This window comes from Macadamia integrifolia, chromosome 14 (genome assembly GCF_013358625.1).
Source record: "Macadamia integrifolia cultivar HAES 741 chromosome 14, SCU_Mint_v3, whole genome shotgun sequence".
In the NCBI taxonomy this organism is placed as follows: Eukaryota; Viridiplantae; Streptophyta; class Magnoliopsida; order Proteales; family Proteaceae; genus Macadamia; species Macadamia integrifolia.
This window is the reverse complement of record NC_056570.1, coordinates 8,514,899-8,537,855: the sequence shown is the minus strand read 5'-3', so window position 1 is coordinate 8,537,855 and position 22,957 is coordinate 8,514,899. Positions and strand designations below refer to the sequence as shown.

At 39.4% G+C, this 22,957-nt stretch overlaps 3 protein-coding genes across 4 annotated transcripts in view; 2 read left to right on the top strand and 1 right to left on the bottom strand.

Annotated features, from left to right (window-relative positions):
- Window positions 1–9,097, top strand: LOC122061454 (rhodanese-like domain-containing protein 10). The gene is made up of 3 exons (XM_042624716.1): window positions 1–519; window positions 1,776–1,963; window positions 8,932–9,097. The coding sequence occupies exons 1-3, from the start codon at window positions 56–58 to the stop codon at window positions 8,949–8,951; spliced, it is 672 nt and encodes a 223-aa protein (XP_042480650.1). The 5' UTR covers window positions 1–55; the 3' UTR covers window positions 8,952–9,097.
- A 2,179-nt stretch (window positions 9,098–11,276) lies between these two features.
- On the top strand, window positions 11,277–14,182 carry LOC122061352 (putative serine/threonine-protein kinase-like protein CCR3). The gene has a single exon (XM_042624588.1). It carries the CDS (start codon window positions 11,513–11,515, stop codon window positions 13,865–13,867), a length of 2,355 nt encoding a protein of 784 aa, XP_042480522.1. The 5' UTR covers window positions 11,277–11,512; the 3' UTR covers window positions 13,868–14,182.
- A 2,849-nt stretch (window positions 14,183–17,031) lies between these two features.
- LOC122061624 (NF-X1-type zinc finger protein NFXL2) overlaps window positions 17,032–22,957 on the bottom strand; it is a 50,938-nt gene continuing 45,012 nt past the window's right edge. For both annotated transcript variants that reach the window (XM_042625013.1, XM_042625014.1), the window contains exons 12-13: window positions 17,627–17,716; window positions 17,032–17,536 (exon numbers count right to left, since the gene is read on the bottom strand). In XM_042625013.1, coding sequence (XP_042480947.1) covers window positions 17,378–17,536; window positions 17,627–17,716 — 249 coding nt within the window. In that variant the 3' untranslated portion in view covers window positions 17,032–17,377. The remainder of the gene's footprint in view (window positions 17,537–17,626; window positions 17,717–22,957) is intronic.

The following is a 22,957-nucleotide window of genomic DNA, read 5'->3' as shown; positions in this document are numbered from 1 at the left end:
GGCTTGAACTTCACTGGTTCAGCTGCGGATAAGAGAGAGAGAGAGAGAGAGAGACATGGCAATTCGTATAGAGAAGTTCTACTTCTCCTATTTGAAGCATGAGAAGAAGACTAAGCTACAAGGCACTACAAAACCGTTCTTCACTCGGGTTTTTAGGCTACAGGCGACTGCAATTTCCGGTGGTGGCCGGGAACTCATACAATCCGGCACCGTCCGAGCTATACCGCCGAAGGAGGCTAGTGCAGCAATTGATTCTGAAGGTTGGAAACTCCTTGATATCAGACCAGTGTGGGAGAGGGAGAAGGCATTGGTATCAGGTTCATTACATGTCCCACTCTTTGTGAAAGAAATGGACAATAGTCCCCTCACCCTTCTAAAAAAATGGGTTCACTTCGGCTATATTGGGCTGTGGGCCGGCCAATATCTCACAGCAATCAACCCTGAATTTCTCCGGCAGGTTGAGGTGGCAGTTCCTGACAAGGAGAGTAAGCTTCTTGTTGCCTGTGGTGAAGGGCTAAGGTGAGTCCTTGATTGCTATACAGTAAAATCATTATATTTTTTAGCCTCGCTACTAAGGTTTTCTTTTCTGCCGCTATGCTTAGTGACCATTTGCCATATGGCATTACATGGGAACATATAGAGGACCAGAGAACTATCTCATAAGTACAATTTTAGTTTAAAATGAATACAAAAAGTAGTTGAAATTTTATTCTATCGCCATTTGATGGCATTTTGGTATGTCGTTAAAACTTTGAATTAGAGTTTTGAGAAACTTTCGTTGCTTACTTACACTAAAATTTGGACATTTAGATATATATGTGGGGTTTAACCCAAAAAAAAAAAAAATGATTTATATGTGGGCTCCTCCATCACATGAACTAACCCATGCAGGAGTGTCAAAAAAGCCCAATCAGCCCGAAATTATATTCTATTGCCATTTGATGGCATTTTGGTAATGTTATTAAAACTTTGAATTAGACTTTTGAGAAACTTTCGTTGCTTACTTAGACTAAAATTTGGACATTGAGATAAATATGTGGGATTTGACCCAAAAAAAGAAAAAATGATTTATATGTGGGGTCCTCCATCACATGAACTAACCCATGTAGGAGTGTCAAAAAAGCCCAATCAGCTCGAACCCACCCTAGCCCACCTTGAGCTCGAACAGGGCCTGGGCAGAGATTTCAACCCATAGGGTTGATTAGGGTTGAGAATTTCAAGCCTGAGGATGGGATGGGTTGGGTTGGGCCTGGGTTGAGGTCTCTACCCAACCCAACCCTATATATTTAAGTACATAATAATATAAATACGTTAATAATTATAAATGAGCACTTATAATAAAAGTCTGCAAAAATCTTTTGTTTTCCACAATCTACATATATACGAAAAATTGGTTTTTGGCCTTTGCAATGTATCGAGCAAGCAACCAAGTACACTTAACCACACACACACACACAAAAGCCTATCCCAATTAGCGTCCATTAGGGCTGGTTTGGTTGGGCTAAGTCCGACAGGGTTGGGCTTGGGCTGAGATATCTCAACTTGACTTAGGGCTGGGCTGGGCTAGGGTTGAGTTAAGAGACCTTAGGGTTGGGTTAGGGTTTCTAAAAGCCTAGCCCAACCCCACCCATTGACACCCCCAAACCCATGTACTACCAAGCGGCAAATAATGAAAGTGTTATACTTCACTAGGCATAGTGACACCTAGAAAGAACCATATATAATAATGATATGATCATAGATTTTCAGATGCTAAGATCTGTATATTGTTTTAGATCGATGATGGCAGTCACAAGATTATACGAAGGAGGATACCAGAACTTGGGATGGCTTGCCGGAGGGTTCAACCGTGCTGGAGATGATGATTTTCCGGCAGTAGAAGGGATGGGAAAGCTACAATATGCCACAATAGGAGGGGTATCCTACTACTTCCTCCAATTACTTATACTGTTACAGGATGTGGGTAAGTGAAGGATGATTCTAGCTTCTTAATCTCTCACAACAGGAAAGAAATAGAGATGGTGGCTCTTGTTCATTTATTTTGCAAGTTCATGCGCCATAGATCGATCTGATCCCCACTTGATTTACAGCTTTTGATTATTAAGTTGGGAATTAATCGTACAACCTATAGTTTCAACTCAACATCACTGCGTTCCTTTTTTTTTTTTTTGGTAATAAAGAGACATTAATTTATCGAATGTGAATTAGGTTCTCGTACTTGAGTCATTCTCATAAGGTTTGATCCATATAGATGAAATCCACCACATGATTTTTCCGAGAGTGGATCAGGTTCATGTACGAGAACGGTCCTGGTCTGTGGATATAGAATCAATTTTCTCTCTCTTTATTTAATAGGTTCTATATCTACATATCAGGAGTGTATGAGAACATTCTCGTATGAACCTGATCCGTTCACTATTTTTCCTTGGGTGGATTCCATCTGTGTGGATCAGTCTTGTACGAGAATGGTTCTCGTACGAGGACATGATCTGCGCTCTTATTTAACTAGTCAAACTCGTTCATCCTACAACTTTTTTTTCCTGCAATTGTTGTTTAAACTTAAAAATTTCTACAAAACATGAATTTGACATGTCTAATAGATGGAATTTTTAATTTCACGAGGCTGTGGTAGTAATTGCATGCTCTTGTATCTAGGCGCAATAACCATATAACAAGGCAATGGTCTCGTGGCTCCTACACCTAGATACAAGGGTGCTTGAATCATTGCCCCACCCACTATGAAAGCAAAATGATGCGTTTACAGATAAGGTTATTCACATGCATGTTGGAAAGAAAAAAGATGTAGGAGTTCATATTTTTACAATTACCTTGGCACCGACAAAAAATTTGCTAGCATGCGATGAAGGATCGATGGCATCAACAACTAGCCGTCCAACTAGTAGATGACATCGGCGGATTCTCTTTCTTCATTGTAGAAATGCAACCCTAAAACGATGTAGAAGATAATGGAAAAACAATAACAAGTAATGCACATAGATTTACACGGTTCGACAAGATTGCCTACATCCTCGATGAGATGAGATCTTGCTTCACTATCAATGGAGAATAGGGTTACAGTGTTCATCCCTCACTTCTCAGTATTGCTTGCATTACAGAGAAAGAAACCCTCGTTACAAATATATAGCAAAAAACCCTAATCTGAAAAGTACACAATTGTCCTCAAATAAAAAATTCGAGCGGGGGGGCTACGCCCCCTACACCCGTCCTGCCTGTCGAGGCGTTGCACCAATACTCTCTGGGTTAAATTGTGACGGAATACAAGACATCGTACACTAACAATCTCCACATTGGCTTGAATCCTGTCGAGCTTCCTGTAAAGATAACCTGTAGACGTCTTCATCTCCGTACCTCATTAGAGATACAAACCCACACCTATTTGGTGCGTCCCTTATCTTCAACAATGAGTAATCTTAATCAAGTCTAAACAGGACTCAAACTTCTCTATAGTAACTGGCTTGGTAAACATATCTACAGGATTGAGAAATGTATGAATTTTTCTCAAGTGAATATTGCCTTCTGACACAAGCTCCTTGATCTTGTGAAATCTCACATCAATATGCTTTGTCCTTGCATGAAACACGTGATTCTTTGCAATATGTATGGCACTCTGACTATCACAATGTAACACTGTACCTCCTTGCTCCAACCCCAACTCACGAACCAATCTAACCAACTAGACTCCTTCTTTGGCAGCCTCAACTGCCGCCATATACTCTGCCTCTGTAGTGGACAATTCAATACTAGACTGAAGCATCGCCCTCTATGATATGGGTCCACTAGCCAATGTAAATACATACCCTGTAGTAGACCTCCTCTTGTCTAAATCATCAGCATTGTTGGAATCAACATAACCTGCTAATTTTGTGGAATTTCCTTTGTCACTGAACATAACACCTATATCTTTAGTCTTGCTCAAATATCTGAAGATCCACTTAATTGCATTCCAATGCTCCTTCCCTAGATTACTTATGTATCTGCTAACAACACTGACTATATGAGACAAATCCGGTCTGCTACAAACCATAGAATACATGAGACTCTCAACTGTGCTAGCATAAGGGACCTGAGACATTTGCTCCACCTCCTCATGTGTTATAGGGCATTCCCTTTCAGATAACTTGAAGTGACTAGCTAACGGAGTGCTAACTGGCTTAGCTTTTTTTATATTGAAACGCTCTAGCACCTTTTCAATATACCTCTTCTGAGTTACCCAAAGTTTACCTGCATTTCTATCTCTAAGGATTTTCATGCCAAAGATCTTCTTAGCAGTACCAAGATCCTTCATCTCAAATTCAGCACTTAACAAAGACTTCAAAGAGACTATATCATGTTTGTTCTTTGCAACAATGAGCATATCATCAACATAAAGCATCAACAAAATAATGGAATTATCACTTAACACTTCATAATAAACACAACTGTCACACTCACTTCTTGTGTAGCCAATTTTCATTATGTGGGAATCAAAGCGCTTGTACCACTGCCTAGGAGATTGCTTAAGACCATAAAGTGACCTCTTAAGCAGACAAACATGATCTTCCTTTCCCTGCACCTTGAAACCTTCAGGCTGCTCCATGTAAATCTATTTATCCAAGTCACCATAAATAAAAGCAATCTTCACATCAAGCTGTGCAAGCTCCAAATCATACATGGCTACCAAAGCAAGTAGTACCCTGATTAAAGTGTGTTTAACTACTGGATAGAATATTTCATTATAGTCTATCCCCTCCTTCTGTGCATAACCCTTGGCTATAAGTCTAGCGTTATACCTTTCACGCTCATTCTCAGATGCTGTCTCTTTCTTAAGAAAGACTTATTTACACCCAATGATTTTTCTTTCTTTGAGTTTTTTCACAATCTCCCAAGTCTTATTCTTTTGTAGAGTCTCCATTTCCTCCATCATAGCTGCCATCCATTTATCATGTTGTGCATCACTCAAAGCATCATGGTAGGAAGATGGATCACATATACCTACAGTGAGGGCATAGGCAACCATGTCTTCAAACCCGTATCTCACAGGTGCTTTATGAGTACGCTTCCCTTTACCCTTTACTATAGTATAAGGAACTTCTACTACTTCCTGTTGTCCTGGTAAGTCACTGGATGACTCATTTTCTCTTATTGTTTCTGACTCACCTAACTCCACCTGCACAGTAGAACCTTCTTTATTTTCACCAACTGTTTGTGAATTACATTTTGACTTCACCATATGAGATTCATCAAACACAATGTCCCTGCTAACCATAACTTTCTGTGAACTTGGATCTCATAATTTGAATCCCTTTACTCATTTCTTAAAACCAAGAAAGATGCACTGCTTAGACTTTGAGTCTAACTTGGAACGCTGCTCACTCTCAACATGTGCATAGGCTGGACAACCAAATATTTTTAGAATAGAATAATCTATTGGTTTTTCTATCCATACCTCTTCGAGAATTTTACAATCAATCGCCTTTGATGGAGATCTGTTGATGAGGAAACATAACATATTCACTGTTTTTGCCCAAAATCTCTTGCTCAACCCTGCATTCAGCCTCATACTCCGAGCTCTTTCTAAAAGTGTTATGTTCATCATTTCAGCTATACCATTTTATAGTAGTGTCATTAGAACCGTGAAGTGACGTGTAATCCCTTCAGTTTGCACAATTCTAGCAACGACTTGTACTTGTACTCCCCTCTATTATCTATTCTCTACTAAATTTTCTTTCCTATCTTCCTTTCTACCTCAGCCTTCCATTCCTTAAATTTAGTAAACACTTCACTTTTATGCTTCATGAAGTAGATCTAGACTTTCCTTGTGTAATTATCAACAAAGGACATGAAGTATTCTGCCCCACCTTTGGGTTTTATTATTGAAGGACCCCATACATCGCTGTGTACATATTCAAGCACCCCTTTACTCTTATGTTTTGCAGTTTTGAAACTAACATTGCATTATTTTCCAAACACACAATACTTACAAAAGTTCAATTTACAAGTTTTTACTCTCTTCAACAGTTTTATTTTATGAAGCTCTATCAATCATCTTTCTCCCATATGCCCTAACCGCATATGCCACAAATAGGTATCATCTGTATCAAATCCTACATCTGTAGTCACAGATGCTCCACCTGTAATTGTGCTCCCTATAAGTCTGTATAGGCTTCCTATTAGTTGTCTCTTCATGACAACCATAATACCCTTAATAACTTTGAGGATTCCACATTCTGCTATGTACTTGTAGCCATTTGAGTCAAGTACCCCCAAAGATATTAAGTTTTTCCTTAATTCTGGTACATGTCTCACATCTGCTAAAGTTCTTACTATCCCATCAAACATCTTGATTTTGATAGTACCTATCCCAATGGTCTTGCATAGAGCATCATTCCCCATTAGGACAGACCCACCATTATATAGTTGATATGTGTCAAACCAATCCTTATGTGGACACATGTAATATGAACATCCAGAATCTAAAATCCAAGAATCAGAAGGTTGATTCTTACATGATGATATAGAGAGTACATCTCCATCATCTCCATCTGAACTATCAACCATGCTAGCTTCCTCAGATGCCTTATCTATACCTTTTTTCTTTAAGTCCACCTTCCTCTTCAAGCACTCTCTCTTCAGATGACCTTCCTTCTTGCAATAGTAACAAGAGACCTTTGTCTTTGCATCTTTTGCTTTCGATCGACTCTTCCCAGATCCTTTCTAATTTGATCTCCTTCTTTTCTTCTCATTGTCACCTCTGAAAAGACCTTCTCCTTGAAATTTCGTACGATTGGTATTCTTCATTGTATCATTGGACATGAGGGCAGCTGTGACTTCATCCATCTCAAGGGTCTCCTTCCCATACAAGTGAGTCGTTACTAGGTGATCATATGAATCTAGAAGCGACGATAGCAACAGTAACGCCTTGTCTTCATCATCGATTTTAACCTCCAGGTTTACAAGTGTACTTACGATCTGATTGAACATGTTAAGATGCTCTAATAGATCCGTACCTTCCTTCATTTATAGAGAATATAGTTGCTTCTTCACAAACAACTTGTTCATTACGGACTTCGTCATGTAGATGCTTTCAAGTTTCGTCCATAACTGCGGTGTAAATTCGATACCCACAATATATTGCAGGGCATCATCAGAAAGATTCAATCGAATAGCGCTTATTGTCTTTTCCTCCATCTCTTCCCAATCTTCATTAGTAATTTTTGTAGGTTTCTTCAACTTCACCAACAACGTTTTCGTCGAACCTTGTTGTATCAGAAGATACTTTATCCTTTAACGTCAGATGGTGAAATTATTCTTCCCATTAAACCTCTCGATATCATACTTGACATTCGATCCCTTCCCTGCCATCGTGATAGTAAACCTTAGAAAACGAAAACCTAGAGCTCTAATACCAATTTGTAGAAATGCAACCCTAAAACGATGCTAAAGATAATGAAAAAACAAGAACAAACAATGCACACAGATTTACAAGGTTCGACAAGATTGCCTACGTCCCCGGTGAGATGAGATCCTACTTCACTATCAATGGAGAATAGAGTTACAGCGCTCGTCCCTCACACCTCTCAGTATTGCTTGCATTACAGAGAAAGAAACCCTTGCTGCAAATATATAACGAAAAACCCTAAACTGGAAAGTACGTAATTGCCCTCAAATAAAAAATTCGAGCGGGGGGCTGTGCCAGTACTCTCTGGGTTAAACTGTGACAGAATACAAGACATCGTACACCAACATTCATTGGCTTGAGCCAGTCTACTAGGGTTGGGTCTGGTTCATGTATGAACCTAAACTAAGGCTAGGGTTGGTTTTGGGTTTGGGGCAGATCTCACCAATACATAAAAAAAAACCATTTTACCATAACTATTTGAGTAATAATCATACCAAAAGGAGAGGAATCTATACGAAAACTAGGTTGAATATTGGCATCATATATGCTTGAGAGGGAAACATCTCTTTTGATGGATGTTGGACTGCAAAATAGGGGACCACAAGGACTAATGATGAGAGAGGAAAGAGAATAATGTGTGAGAGGGCGTATATATAAAGTTTCATAAATACATCATTTCTAGAAGGTTCATTTTATTACTAAGATCATTTGAAGGATTTGGAACACCACTGGGGGCACAAGGAACCTCCAAAGCTATAAAAAATTGCTCCTGCAACATTTTCGGAACACCTTGATCATAATCACCTAGCTGACTATCGAGGTAACAAAATGAAGTATCCGCACATATCAAGTCTATTTTACCTATATCGCAATTGTATCGATCATGTAACAAATTGTATCGAATCATATCGACTAATGCATGCCTTTTATTTCATCGATACCCACTAATATCAATATGTATAAGTCGATACGATACAACACCTACCAATACTTAAAACCTTGGTAGTAGCAGTGGGTTGCAGTCATACAAGGAATAAAGAAATGATGGAGCGGTGGTGGAAAAAGTAGGGTTGTAACAATGGATGAATTGAATGGTTGAGGTGCATAAGGAGATCCGATAATCAATGAGGAGGGAGCATGGAAGACTTAATCTCATTGTGTTAGTTTAGAGAATCTTTCCTTCTTTTCTTTCTATTAATGAGGAACCCTTTGAACCTGAACCTGCCTGGTTTTATGATTCAGACCCAAAAGTAAATTTTGTTTACATGTAATTACTCCTAATTACACATAACCCATGTAACATATCAGAAAATCTTTCCTTCCCTATGATAGCTTTTTTTTTTTTTTTTTTTTTTTTTTGAGTAGAGCTTTTGTGCTAATTTAATGGGACTGTTTCAACGATTGAATATGCAACTAATGGAAATATACTGAAAGTAGCAACTAATGGAAATATAATAATCATACAATTCCTTTTTTATTTGGTAAATAATAATCATACTATTAATACTAACTGCAGGGTATGTGTTTTATAGGGGAAAAAAAAAATCTTTGAGCTGATAGTGGAGCGTAAACTAGCATTTTCTCTTCTTATCCATGTTTGCATGAAATGATTTTACGCGTTGCTTCCTATGTAAGAAATCGTTACACTCTTTATTGGTGTGCTCTTTATGCTGTTTACAAAGAAGCATCTTTCTTTCTTTTTTTTTTTTTTTTTTTTTTTTTTTTTTTTATTAAACTACTATAAACATTAAGTCAATTTTCTCAATGTATTTATTATTTTAATTTTCAACAACCGAATTTATGTATGATATTATTCTCATATTATACAGGAATTCACTAACCATATGTTGAATATTTGATTAGTGTTCCTCTTTTTAGAAAAAAAAATATTGAAAGAAGATGCCCATGAAGCAACAGAAAAATGTAGCCTAATCAGTAGAACCCCTGTTATAAAAACCCATATAACTCTATCATCCAGTCTAAAATGGAAAAAATTTCTTCCCTATTTTTTTTAATAATAATAATAATTATTATTATTTTACAATTTTGTTGTCGAATGAGTTGTGCCAGGTTGCCATTGTTGTGATATGAGAGTTCCACTTAAACAGATAAGAAAAAGTTTTTTGAGCCGCCAAAGGAGACATTAATACCTTCTTCTCACATGAAATGACTATGTTACCCTCCAATACACCGAGTCATTCTATTGCATTTCATTGATGCGCTCAGTTTATTCAAAGAATCCTGTCATTTTTATTTTTGACAAAAGATACCATGCACGGCCATATGAGAAAGGTTTTCTAATGTATGACACCATTTTCCTACATGTCATTGGTGTACTTAATACGAAAGTCCTCCCCACTTTTTAACAACAGTCAAGGAGGAGTTCTCGGTTAGTCACTTTTGAGGCTGCGGGATATTGGGACCCACAGATCCCTGATCATGCCCAACCTTAATCTGCGATCCTCTGATCCGTTGACTCTTCCTCTCCAGTGGGCCACGTTATATGCATGAGAAAGGAAAAGGACATATTAATCATTTTGAGCTAACACAAGGATTGCGAATTTGCGAATCGGATAGGATAGTTCCCCTGTTCCATCCTCCCGGAGTTGATCGTTACTTTCAAAGCCCTAGTTTTTTAAATCTCTTTTAAATTCTGACACGTGTTGGACCGAAACAGAATCACAAGGAGAACAAGTCCATCCCATAGAAATGCTAATGTAGTTCGATCTTGGAACTGTGACTCTCAGCAAGAGCATCGTGGGACTGTGTAGTAAAAAAGTTCACACTCTCCACCGTCTGATCTGATGATAGTCCCATTGGTGCAACGTGGCCAGGTTATACTCCGATCGAGTTTTTATGATGTTTGGCTGCAGGTAAGGGTGTTAATACCTGACCCGAACCGGTAAAATTGGACAAATCAAAGTAACTCAGACTGAACTAAAGTATTCAGGCGAGTTTCGATTTGAGATATTACAATACCAAAATTGAACTGAATCACGCTAGAAATCAAACAAACCCGAAACCAAACTGAAATCGATTCAAAATCCAGGCAAAATCGAAATCAGCTTAAAATGGATCTGCTCTTTTCTAATTCTTAATTGACTGATTCTCTCAGCACGTGATATTTGTATATTTTAAAATCTAACTATTGTGGAATTTTTATGAATTTCAAACACATTTTAACCCTTTTGGATTTTAAAATTTAGTGGCATCATATGTACAAAGAGAATTGGGCAAGAATTACGTAATTAAGAATTGAAGATGTTTCAAATTCAAAACGGATAAAATAAACTGTTTTATATATAAGATTTTTTTTTTTATATGGTACCAATGTTGGTAGCGCAGTTGGTGAGCAACGAACTTGGTACGAGCCGTAAACTTAGACGTCCTCAGTTTGACTCCCACTAGGCATACTTTCGGCCACTCACACGGGTTGTTTAGTGCTCTTCACTACTTTCAATATTTGGTATAATTGGCATCAGAATTGTTTTAGTAGTAATAATCCCTAACATGATTTCAAGTATCAATATTATATCGACTGATTATCTGCATTGTTTTAGTGGTAAGATAGTACAATTATTTTTTCTCAAAAAATAAAAGGTAAGGATAAAAATGATTGTTATGCACCAATCCAATCCAATCTCAATTGGTATCCTATAGCGATAACTAAATCTACGAACCCTAAGGGAAAAAATATATATATCCTATACCGATAACTATATCTATGAACCCTAATTAAAAAAAACAAAGCAGCAGCCTTAATCTGAGAAAAGTGAAAAGGAATCGGTCAACTCCTCTTCCGATGTGACTCAGTCTACATTTCGTTTAGTTGGTAAGGTGTTGAAGGGATTACGAAAGTCCTTTACAGCAATTCCCATTTGTTTTTATCAGTTTTTAAATATTCCGGAGATCCCAATTCACACGCCGTCTCTCTCTCCAACGCGTTTCACCTGCTCTGCTATTTCTCTCATTCCCTCTCTCCTCCTCCTTCCTCCCATTCATAGCTTTGCGTCTTTAACCAAGAAGAAAAGAACCGAGAAAACCCAAAACTCCCTTTTTGCCAATGAGGAATAGAAGAGAAGCAGCGAGATCCATTAACAATCACTCAGTCAGATGACGAGAGTTTCTTCCTGTGTGATCCTGGTCGTCTTCTTCATCACCTTCGTCTTTCCTTCTGTGTGTTTTGGCCTCGGTTCAGCTTCAACTCTCTCAATCAGCTACGGTTCTGGTACTGTGTGTGGAATTCTCGCAGGCAACTCTACTCAGAGAATACAATGCTACAGAGGAGGTCAGACAATTTTGATCTATCCTGATGTATCTTTTCAAGTCATCTCTGGAGGGAGAAATTTCTTCTGTGGACTGTCTTGGGATGGATCAATTTTGCTATGTTGGGATACGAGTTTTGAAGCCAAAAGGGTTTATTATAACAGTAGTGTTAGATTGAGAGATGTAACAGTAGGGGATGATCAGGTCTGCGCTGTAACGGTGGAGACCCAAGTCGCAATTTGTTGGAGAGGTATTGGGAATAGGTTCCCATCGCCGATGAATCAACAATTTCAGGCCATTACGTCAGGGATAGGGTTTTCTTGTGGGATTCTGAGTAGCAATAGCAAAGTTCTGTGTTGGGGAATTGACAATGAAACAGCTCAAGAGATTCAGAATCAGTTTGGGAATATCTCCATGGACAGCTTAGTTGCCGGTGGATCTCATGCTTGTGGTTTGAATATTGATGGGTTTATAATCTGCAAAGGGAGGAACGATTCTGGTCAGCTCGAAGTTCCGGAAAATTCGTCTTTTTATTTCTCTGAGCTCGCATTGGGATTCAACCATAGCTGCGCCACTCGAAGATCAGATGGTTCAGTGGTTTGTTGGGGAGGAGGAGGACAATTCTCTAGTAATGTCACAAATGGTGTTTCATTCCAGTTGATTAGTGCTGGTTCGAATTTCACTTGTGGATTGGCGAGCATAAATCTTTCCGTGATTTGCTGGGGACCTGGTAGTTCGTCAATTTATCTACCTCTTCCGCAGATTGTTCCAGGTCCTTGCACTGTTACCAACTGTAGCTGCGGTCAATATCCCGGTTCATTTTGCAGTGGTTCTCGGATTATCTGTCGGACTTGTTTACAAGAACCATCGCCGCCACCACCACCGGCGGCGTTACCTCCTCCTCCCCCTCCGCCAGCTTCACGGTCGCCTTCATCAAAAAAAGCGAGAGACAGGGGTTTATTGGCTTTTATGATTGTGGGATCAGTTGGGTGTTTCGCTGGACTCTGTACCATTGCCTACTGCTTGTGGATTGGAGAGTGTTGTTGCAGACGCAAGAAGATACATAATTCTGTGCAGCCCACCATTACTGGAGGCGATGCTAATGCCGGGGGCAATGGAAGCGGTGATATCTTCAGCTCTCTGTCAAGGTCTTCCACTATTAGGCGGCAGTGCTCGCGAGCAATGAGGCGCCAGAGGAGTGGGCCTTCATCGAAGCACACCGACCGGGCTGAGGAATTTAGCCTAGCAGAACTAGCAGTGGCCACCAACAACTTCTGTTTGGGGAACAAGATTGGGGCTGGAAGCTTTGGGATTGTTTACCAGGGCAAGCTTGGAGATGGGCGAGAAGTTGCCATTAAAAGAGGAGAGATAGGTAGTACCAAGACTAAGAAATTTCAAGAGAAAGAAAGCGCATTTGAATCTGAGATAGCATTCTTGTCAAGGCTGCACCACAAACATCTGGTAAGGCTAGTGGGTTTCTGTGAAGAGAAAGATGAGAGACTTCTGGTATATGATTACATGAAAAATGGAGCTCTTCATGATCACTTGCATTCGAACAACAATGTTGAGAAGATCAGTAGTGTATTGAATTCCTGGAAAATGAGAATCAAAATCTTATTAGACGCAGCGAGGGGAATCGAATATCTTCACAACTACGCCGTGCCACCCATAATTCACAGGGATATCAAGTCTTCAAACATATTGCTCGACATGAATTGGACGGCGAGAGTATCTGATTTCGGTTTATCATTAATGGGGCCGGAGTCTCCGACAGAGGAGTATAAATCCACGAAAGCAGCAGGGACAGTTGGGTACATGGATCCTGAGTATTATGGACTAAATGTGTTGACAGCAAAGAGTGATGTCTATGGACTAGGGGTGGTTTTGCTTGAGATATTGACAGGGAAGAAAGCTATATTCAAGGACGCAGGAGGGCCAACAAGCGTGGTGGACTATGCAGTGCCAAAGATTTTGAATGGAGAGCTAGAGTCAGTGCTGGATGTAAGGGTTGGGCCGCCTGAAGCACACGAGGCAGAGGCGGTGGAGCTGGTGGCTTACACAGCGGTGCATTGTGTCAACTTGGAGGGGAGGGAAAGACCAACCATGACAGATATTGTTGCTAATTTGGAAAGAGCATTTTCTCTCTGCGATGACAGCCATGGAAGCATCTCTAGTGCTACTATCTCCATCGCTTCCGACTGAAAGCCAGAGAAATTTCAAGATTCATATGCAAGATGATATTACCCTGGAAAGATTATTAGGGAATTTTGTCTTCTAATTTTCTTCTTTTTTATTTATTTTTTGATTAGATTTTAGAATTCTTGACATTGGAAGTGTAAAGAAATAACAGAGAAGAAAGAAGGGGGGGGGGGGGGTTCTCATTCTCATAGGAGTAACCCTCTGCTAACAGGCACATTGAATTTTTACCATTGTACATTCATTCATGGGTTCTAACTTCAATGCTGTTAGAATTTATATTTATTTTATTATAATTAAGTTTCAAGATGAAGTTTTTCTTTTATGTGTTTTATGACTTGTAATGGTGTGAGACCCTTAGGGTTAAGGTAGTGAAAAATGGTCAATAATACCTTATGGGTGCCTTAAATTCCATTCATGACCATTATCATGAGTGGAGAGGTAGGCAAAAAGAATTGATTGTGATTAATTTCATTTATGAAATTAATTCTTAATTCATGCCATAGGTTATTGCCAAATGGAGGTAAAAGGTCAATGTCATGATGTGGGTGCCCTAAAGTCCATTCATGGTCATTACCAGTATTATCAATTCAGCCGAATAATTCACGAATTATTTTGGCTGAACCGAATTTTTTCGAATTTTATCAAAAATTCGGACCGAATCCGAATTAAAAATAAAATTCGGTAAAATTCACTATTTTTTCAAAAGTAAATATAAAACGCGAATAATTCAGACCGAATCCAAATTAAACCGAATTATTCGGTCCACTTAAACATTATTTAAAAAAAAAAAACCAAAAAAAATAATAATAATAAATAAAAAACAATAAAAAAAAATTTAAAAAAAAAACCCAATAAGCTTTTTTGACCGCTTTTTTGACCGAATCCTTAAATTAATCAATCGAATTATTCCGAATAATTCTCCGCCCGAATAATTCCCGAATCCGAATTTGCTAACTATGGTCATTACCATGAGTGGGGAGGTGGGTTAGAAAATGGTCAATAACACTTTATAAGAGCTATAAATTTCATTCATGGCCATTATCATGAGTGTAGAGGTGGGCTAAGGAATAAATTGGGATTAATTCAATTTTTTGAATTAATTCCCTATTCATGTCCATATGACATTATTCTCCAATCAACTTGCCATTAGTTGAAGGTTACTCTTGGGGAATCCAAGAGGGTGCAAAGGTTGGTTTTGGGTCTATATAAACCCAACTAAATACCTTACATAGACAAACATTCACATATTGACACTCCATCTATTTCTACTCTTTGCAACCATACAAGTCTTTCTCTTTCTTCTATTTTCTCTAAGTCTTGTGTAAGGTTAGAGGGGACTGCTGTGTTGTAGCTTTTTGCTCCTAGAAGGGACTAGAAGAACTGTCTCATCTTCTAGTGGAAGGTTGTTTTATCTTGAAGGTAGAGATGCAGAACAACTATTGGCAGTAGAGGGCATTAATTACCTTAAAGGTAGCAATACAAGTGTGACTCAACATCAATTTTGATCGAAGCTTCTTCAGTTACTGTGGTGTTGATTCAACATCTATTTGAAGTTTATCTCCGTCTCATTTCAGCCAAAGATCAATTCTACAACATCATAGTAGTTTCTACTACAAAAGTATTGTATTACAATTTATTTTATTTTTGTAAGAAATTATAATACAATTACCCAACAAATATTGTTTTATTGTTTTATGTCTTCAAGTTTTATTTCAATGTTCCAAACTCCTAGAGGATTTTGAGTTCAAACCTTGAAGTCTTGCAAATGCAGAGACTTTTAGCTTGCAGGTAGTTGCAGAAGTAGTTGGTTTTGAAATTTGCGTATCTTTTCAATTTTGGGAATTTTGGCCGAATCTTCAAACCCAATCAATTGAGTTAGTTGCATTTCTAAATTGGAGAGGGAATCAAATTGGCTAAAGATTTTGACAGTTCACACATACATTTAAGTAGTGGGATCCCACATGTAGCTCTGCTGCCTCTGACCCTCTCGGCTCCATCATCAGAATTGAGAGAACTTGAGATTGCGCCTTTACACAGGTCGGCAGCATTAACCCAAATTTTTAAATCAGTTCCCACTACCCACGTTCCAGTGGGCCACCCAATTTGTTGACCAATGTGAATCACCGGCCACCGGCCAAAACATCTGTTCTGTGCGTTTGCGTTAATACCAATACAGGCCAAGAAAAAATAGTACTCCATGGGGGACACCTCCAATACCAATAATTGGTTTGCACCCCATAAGGGGCATGGGGAGTTTCCAGGGGTTGCACCTAGTTGACCATCTTACGTGTGGCTGCTGCTCCCATGGGCCCATGGCTGGTGGCTCTGGCTGAAAATCACATACTGTGGTGTGGAAATATTGACCAAGTCCATCATAGCCCTTTCAAAGCCAACAGCGGTTGACCAGGTGAGATTCTAGACTGAGTTGCCAACTTAGACCAGTCTCAGGCCTCTTATCAGACTGGGTCTTATTAATTAAGGACGGCAACCTCTTCCTCTCTTCCTCCAATCTCTGATGAAACTCCCTTGGAGATGAACCCGTTAACATCAAGAAGACTCTTGACTTGTAACAAAAATAAACACCAACACCTTCACCTTCACCTTCACCTTCCCCTTCACATGTATTAGTTTGCTGACGACTCTTTCACCAAAATGAAGTCCTCCAGAAAGGGACCATCATCACCCACGCACAGAAACAAGAGGACTCCAAACCATTGTTGACGTTGTCAATGGCCTATGCTGAGGACTCTTAAGCTATTCCATCAATGGTGCCCTTTCCAGACGCTCAGCTGGAGTCAAGGTATAATACATCGCTCTGGACAAATGGTATTGGTATCAGATACCGATACTGATACCTGAACGGTAAGGGCAAAATTGACCGATATCATCCAATCCGGATCGGTATCACAACTGAATCCTTGCTCAGAGTTGGTCGACCAAACCCAAGATGAGAGCAAGCTAGCCAGTGCATATGGCACAAGCCAAATTACAAGCTAAAATGACTTCTTTTTCTTTCTTTTTTTTTATTGTTTCTGGGGGTGTGCGGTGGGGTGGGGGGTTAAAAAACCAGGAGAAAAAGAGATTTTAACAAAAATACCAGACTAAAATTTTCCATTTCCATGTTCAAGAGCTATGAAACCATTCAGACAATCAGAAGAAAAAGAGAATTTAAGACAAAATACCATACTAAAATTTTCCATTTCCATGTTCAAGAGCTATGAAACAATTCAGACACCTCTGGTAGCACATGACTAACAGCGACTTCATTAACCTAACAAAATTACAAAATCTGAGATCTGAATGCATCCCAGGTAATCATAAAACAAAAACCTTTGCCTACTTCACCGTAACAATGGTAACATTTTCACTTTACATGGGTTTTATTAACCAAAGGGAACAAGATCCAACAATTTACTTTCTCTGACTGGAGCACTGTCACAGGATGAAACTATGTGCATTTAACACAACTCACTGCATGCAATTAAATAAATTTACCAATGTTGAAGGACGCTCTCACATTCTTGGAAATCTTTTTCTTTGTCTTTGTTCCTCAACCTCATTCATCCAATCAGAGAGCCAGAGAAGACCCTTGTAACCACAGTATGAGGCTCCTATAATACAAATAATAATAGAGATAAAAACAAGGCATTTCCACACGATTGCTCCAATTGCCTGTGCAAAAAGTTGTTTATGTTATTAATATGGAAAAAGAAACAGCACAATAAGAATGACAGTTTACCAGAAAAGAATAATAAAACAAACCTGCAGCTTTGAAATTTCCCTGCTTTCTTGCATCCGTTCACGTTTCTTTCGACGTTTTGGCACATGATTTTCAGTGTTGACTTCCTTGACCTAGGGAAGAAAAAACACTTTCCCTATCTTAAGCTCCAACTAGTCATGCATTCTCACAGACATATTCTACTACTTGATAACTTCAAATTGATTATTTTCTTTCAATAATAACAGGGTTATTTTCATCCAATCAAATTGAGAGTTGCCCCGATTCAAGACAAGCTCCGAGAATGTTGTTTAAAGTGGTATGGTCATGTTCAACGGAGGCCTTGGGATGCCATAGCAAGGAGTAATCAGATCCAGATGGAAGGTGCTAAAAGATCTAAGGGCAGGCCTAAAATGACCATAAGATGATGCGGTAAGGAAAGACATGTAGAAGCTTGGTCTTGACTCTAGTATGACCGCAAACAGAGCTGTGTGGAGGCCAAAGATCTATGTAGCCGAACGTTTGTAGGTAGGATGTTCCTGTGGTGTTGCTTTGTCTTTTCCCTTTTTCTTTCTTTTCTTTTCATTTTACACAGATCCATGTTTTTTGACCCCATTTAGTTGAGAAAGGGCTGCATTGTTGTTGATGTAATAATTAGCTTTAACAGGTAATCGAAAATAGCAGGAATTAACATTGTTTTGGAAGAGATGATTTCTATTGTAAAGTAACTAGTAATTCATACAAACTAGTGGAAAATCAAAGGGAATATACATTATAATAACATTTGGATACATTAACTAGATTTCTGAAGCACTTATTTATGAGCATCACTTTTATTTACAAATATTTCCAATAAAATATTTCCTTCATTTCATACCAAAGTAACTAAGACAGAAATGACATGGCATTTTGAAGTACCCGATATGAAGTTAATAATGAATATAGAAGTATCTAACACAACATACCCCCTCTTGTGAGCAGTTTTTTACCCAACTATAATATAACAAAGAAGACGACCTTGGAATGTTCTTCACTAAGAAAAAGCAAATGATGGGGATCATGGAGATATCTAATCAGTTCTGGAAAAGAAACGGGTCTCAAATGTTGATCAGCAATGCAGTTAAGATTAAATATAATAGAATGGTGCAACTACATAGAGATGGACAGATCCTTCTCGACAGTAAAAACCTTCATACCCATTAACGGAAACAAACCAAAAATATAGGTCAAATCCCCACCAAACAATGGCACAATAATATCCTCACAGATAAAACTAACAAATTGCTTACAAATCCCATTTGTTTGTGCTTAAAATAACGCATTGGCATCCTTAAGCTTATCTGGAAGATTGTGTCAAAGCAAAATAGTATTTGGGCTGCTTGGGTTCAATCCTACCTCCTCAAGAATGACTCCCTAGTCATAGCTTCATAGCTTGGCGAGCCATTTCCAGCTGCCTCCCTACACAGTTTTCCTCATCTATCAGCACATTTAGGTTCCCATGTTGTTGTCTCTGCTGGAATGGCACTGAAGACGGTGATCATATTTTTTTCTCTTGCACTTTCTCCTCTATCGTCTGGAAGAGGGTCCTTAGTAGATGCTAGCCTTCTAAGTGAGTTTCTCTCCCCCTTGGTAAAGAATGGATCTGGGTTGGTATGACCTTTGTGGGTTCTTCCATCTATGAAACCACTGGAAAGCTTGCCTTTAGTGCCACCATGAACCATATTTGGATGAAGCGTAATCTTTATAGATGAACATTCAACTCCTGATCTTATAATCATATTTAGAAGGCCATCTACTTCGACGCTAGCTCCAAGCTTCCTCCCTCCCCCATTGTAATGTAAGGGACTCCCCAAGGAACAGGCTTATTGTTGTATCTCAAGGTCTTCCCACCTCCATCTTCCTTCCCCCTTTCTCCCGGTGATTTTGTTGTAGCCTTTCCGGCTTCTATGTTTTGTAGTGTAGCCTTTTTCGGCTTCTATGTTTTGCTCCCCCCCCCCCCCCGGTTTAAAGTTGTTGCAGTTTTTTGCTTTGTAACTTGCTCTAAGCCTTCCTACCCCCCCTCCCCTTTTTCCTTTTTATATTTGTCTCTCTTGCGGTAATGAATTTTTTATTCGTCCAAAAAAAATTTAACACATTCTGAGATTTCACTTAAACTCCACCAGCAAAGCAGGCCCCTTTTCCAGAAAGACCTCATAAACTGCCTCAAAGTGGCCCACATACAAACGACAAAACTTCTGAAAGTCCAAAAAGATTGAAAGAGAGAATCCACCACCCAAGGAGTCAATATGAGAAACATAACCCATTCTAATTGTCTAACAGCACTAGACCCAATGTTGTGCTGCCAATCAATAAATAGACCTCAGGGTCTGGTCTGCCCCCCTCCACCCCCCCATATAACCTCCCCATGCTTTCTACCTCTCCGACGGCTGAGGCCGCCAGAAACCCTGAGACTGAACCTCCTCCAGCTCCTCCCCTCCCTTCTCCCCCTCCTCCCCATCCTCTACTCCTCTCCATCTCAACCTTCCTGCAATGGCCACCCCCTGTTCTTCATTCCTACATCCATCATTGAAGATCTCAAGATGGGTGTATGCCCCGGTAGTCTGTTGGAACCTGAGATAGCTAAATGGAAACATTGTTTGATCGGCCATTTCCTGGGCAGCCAGCCACCCTTCCCTATAATCAAAGCTTCTCTCACTAATCAGTGGAAAATCAATGGTACTTTCTTGACTTATCTCCTTGACAACGGGTTGTTCATTTTCAAGTTCTCCGATGAAGAAGGCTCAAAGTCTGCTCTCGAGGGAGGCCGCTGGCTGATTGGAAAAAAGCCTATTTTCCTAAGGTTCTGGGACCAATTCACCAGTCTCAGCAAAATAGATTTCAAGGTACTTCCAATCTGGGTCTCTCTCCGAAATCTCCCCTTGCACTTCTAGTGTCCCCAGGGTCTCTCCTCTTCTTTTATAGCTTCTCCCCATCCCCATGATGATTTGTATCCCCCCTTAGTCTTTTTGCTCCCCCCTTCCTCCTTCCTCTTGTATATTCTTTCCCCTTTTAATGCATTATTTATTCATCCAAAAAAATAATAATAAATAAATAAATAGACCTCAGGAACCTGCTGAAGCAAAGGTTTTACCCCGTTTCTCAAGGAACTATTTGAACGTAATCTCAGAAAGGGAATCACTGAGTCCACATAAACAGCAACAGAAAACCTTATTTTTTGAGGATCGGGCTTGTGAGGAATCATTCTCACCGCTACAAATCAAAATCAACTTTTAGGAATTCCATAGAGATTTTTTTTTTCGATGAATAATTCCATAGAACTTTTAAAGAGTCCCAACTGAGCAAATCTCAGGACTCCCCTCCAGTAAAGACATCACAGAACCACCCAATTTCTATGGGTACCAACAAAATTTTCACAGCGACAAAGCAATGCTAAGCGGTTGGGGGTGCCTAGGCAGGCACCTAGGCAATGTCTAGGTGTAATTTCTTCTCTTAGTTTTATTTTCAAACAGGGTCTCTTGTGTAGAATACAATATAAATATGAAAGGATTAATAGTAAAATAAGAAATGTACTACCTAAAGAGTTGTGGGGCTTTCTTATGGAGTTTTTATGATGAAATATGTAAAATACTAACTTTTGGGGGAGGGGTTTATATGTAATGTTTTAAATTTATAAATAACTCTCATTGGAGACTTGAAGGACCTTCTTCTTCCTTCACCTCCTCAATGCCAGAAGACCATGAGAGATAGACGAGGGACAGTGCTGCCAGCTGCAAGGACGCGTAGGTACCCTCCTCCTTCCAGTGGCTGGCTGTCCGGCGGTAGCTACTTCTTTTTCTTCCATCTCCTGCTCCTTCTTCCTTCTTTTTTCGTTCCTGCTGCTGCTGCATCTCTGGAAGTGGCGATAGCGGTGCTACAGCTTCCCTAACTTCTTTCTTATTTTGTTCTTCATCCTTTTTCTCTTGTCCCCACTCCCAATTGTAACCTTTTCTCCCCTGGGGTTTCCCCTTTTTTTCCATTCTCCATCAGTTTTTTTTCATTTAGGGCACCTTGACCAAAAAAAAAAGCAGTTGGTTGCCTTGACCATCACAGACTACCTGGACACCAAAGCATTGCCTAGGAAGCACCTCGACAACTATGGGTTATCAAATTTCTGGTTATCCTTCCACTCTGGAAGGAAAATGTTAAATTTTTTTTTTTTTTTGAAGATGGGTACACTATAAAAGGGGGGTGGGGGAAGGTAACAACCAGGAGACTCGAACTCCAGATCTCCTGGTGAGTGTGGGCTTTGCAAACCACAAGCTACCAACTACGCTAGACAGTTGTTAAAATGTTAAAATTCTTACTCATACCTAATTCCCTTAGGGGCATTTGTAGCTTCTTATTTTTCCGGAGCCTCCAAATTTGCAATATCCTGCTCCCCAACATCTGCAAATTGGAAGTCCCTCTCTGTTTTCTCCAAAATACGCCATTGGAAGTCCATTTTTGTTTTCATCAACCTGTTTGTGACATACATTGGCATGGAGGCAGGTTTAGAAGATTGATCGGTACAAATTTGTACAGTGTAGTGCTTCTGTTTAGGAGTTGCCTTGATTCATGATAAGCTCCGAGAAAGTTGTTTGAGGTGGTATGGCCATGTTCAGCGGAGGCCTGGGGATGCACCAATTAGAAAAAGTTATCTGATTTAGATAGAATGAGCTAAAAGAGATAAAGGCAGGCCTAAAATGACCATAGGAGAGGTAGTGTGGAAAGACCTGCGTAGTTTAGGTCTTGTCCCAAGTATGACCTCAAATAGATCTGATTGGATAGAAAGAATCCATGTAGCTGACCCCATTTAGGTGAAAATTTACTGATTTGATGTGTTTTATTCCTTTTCCTTTCCCTTTCCCTTTTACTATTCTTTTGCCGTCATTGATCGGATCCATGTAGCTGACCCCATTTAGCTGGGATAAGGCTGAGTTGTTTTTTTTAGTAGTGAGTGTTTATGTTATGTCCTTATCATGGATGGGTTTAGTTGTAATTAGATTAGACTGTTCTTATTTGTAATTTTGCATTTATTAAGAAATAAGTATGTGGACCTAGGCTCATGGTAGGTCATTATGAATTCTACCTTCAGCTCTAGGGTTCCCCTATTTTCTACATTGTGATCTCTCTTCTCTCCCCTTGCTCAGGTAGGGATTGGTTTCCTGGTTTCTAGATTGTTTAAAAAATAAAGCGCTCTGGAGCTAGAACCAAAATGAGCTTCCAACCTAGAAACTATTGGCATGTTCAACCCTATGACCATCTTTCCAACCTGAATTTTTTTCTCCTTGAATTAATTGGTACCACTAATCTCGACAAAGGATAATAAAAGCATCAAATTATCTAAGATGATCATG

Coding starts and splice junctions, on each gene's coding strand:
- LOC122061454 (XM_042624716.1), top strand. CDS start 56: ATGGCAATTCGTATAGAGAAGTTCTACTTCTCCTATTTGAAGCATGAG. Junction 520..1,775: donor GCCTGTGGTGAAGGGCTAAG/GTGAGTCCTTGA, acceptor ATATTGTTTTAG/ATCGATGATGGCAGTCACAA. Junction 1,964..8,931: donor TATACTGTTACAGGATGTGG/GTAAGTGAAGGA, acceptor TGTGTTTTATAG/GGGAAAAAAAAAATCTTTGA.
- LOC122061352 (XM_042624588.1), top strand. CDS start 11,513: ATGACGAGAGTTTCTTCCTGTGTGATCCTGGTCGTCTTCTTCATCACC.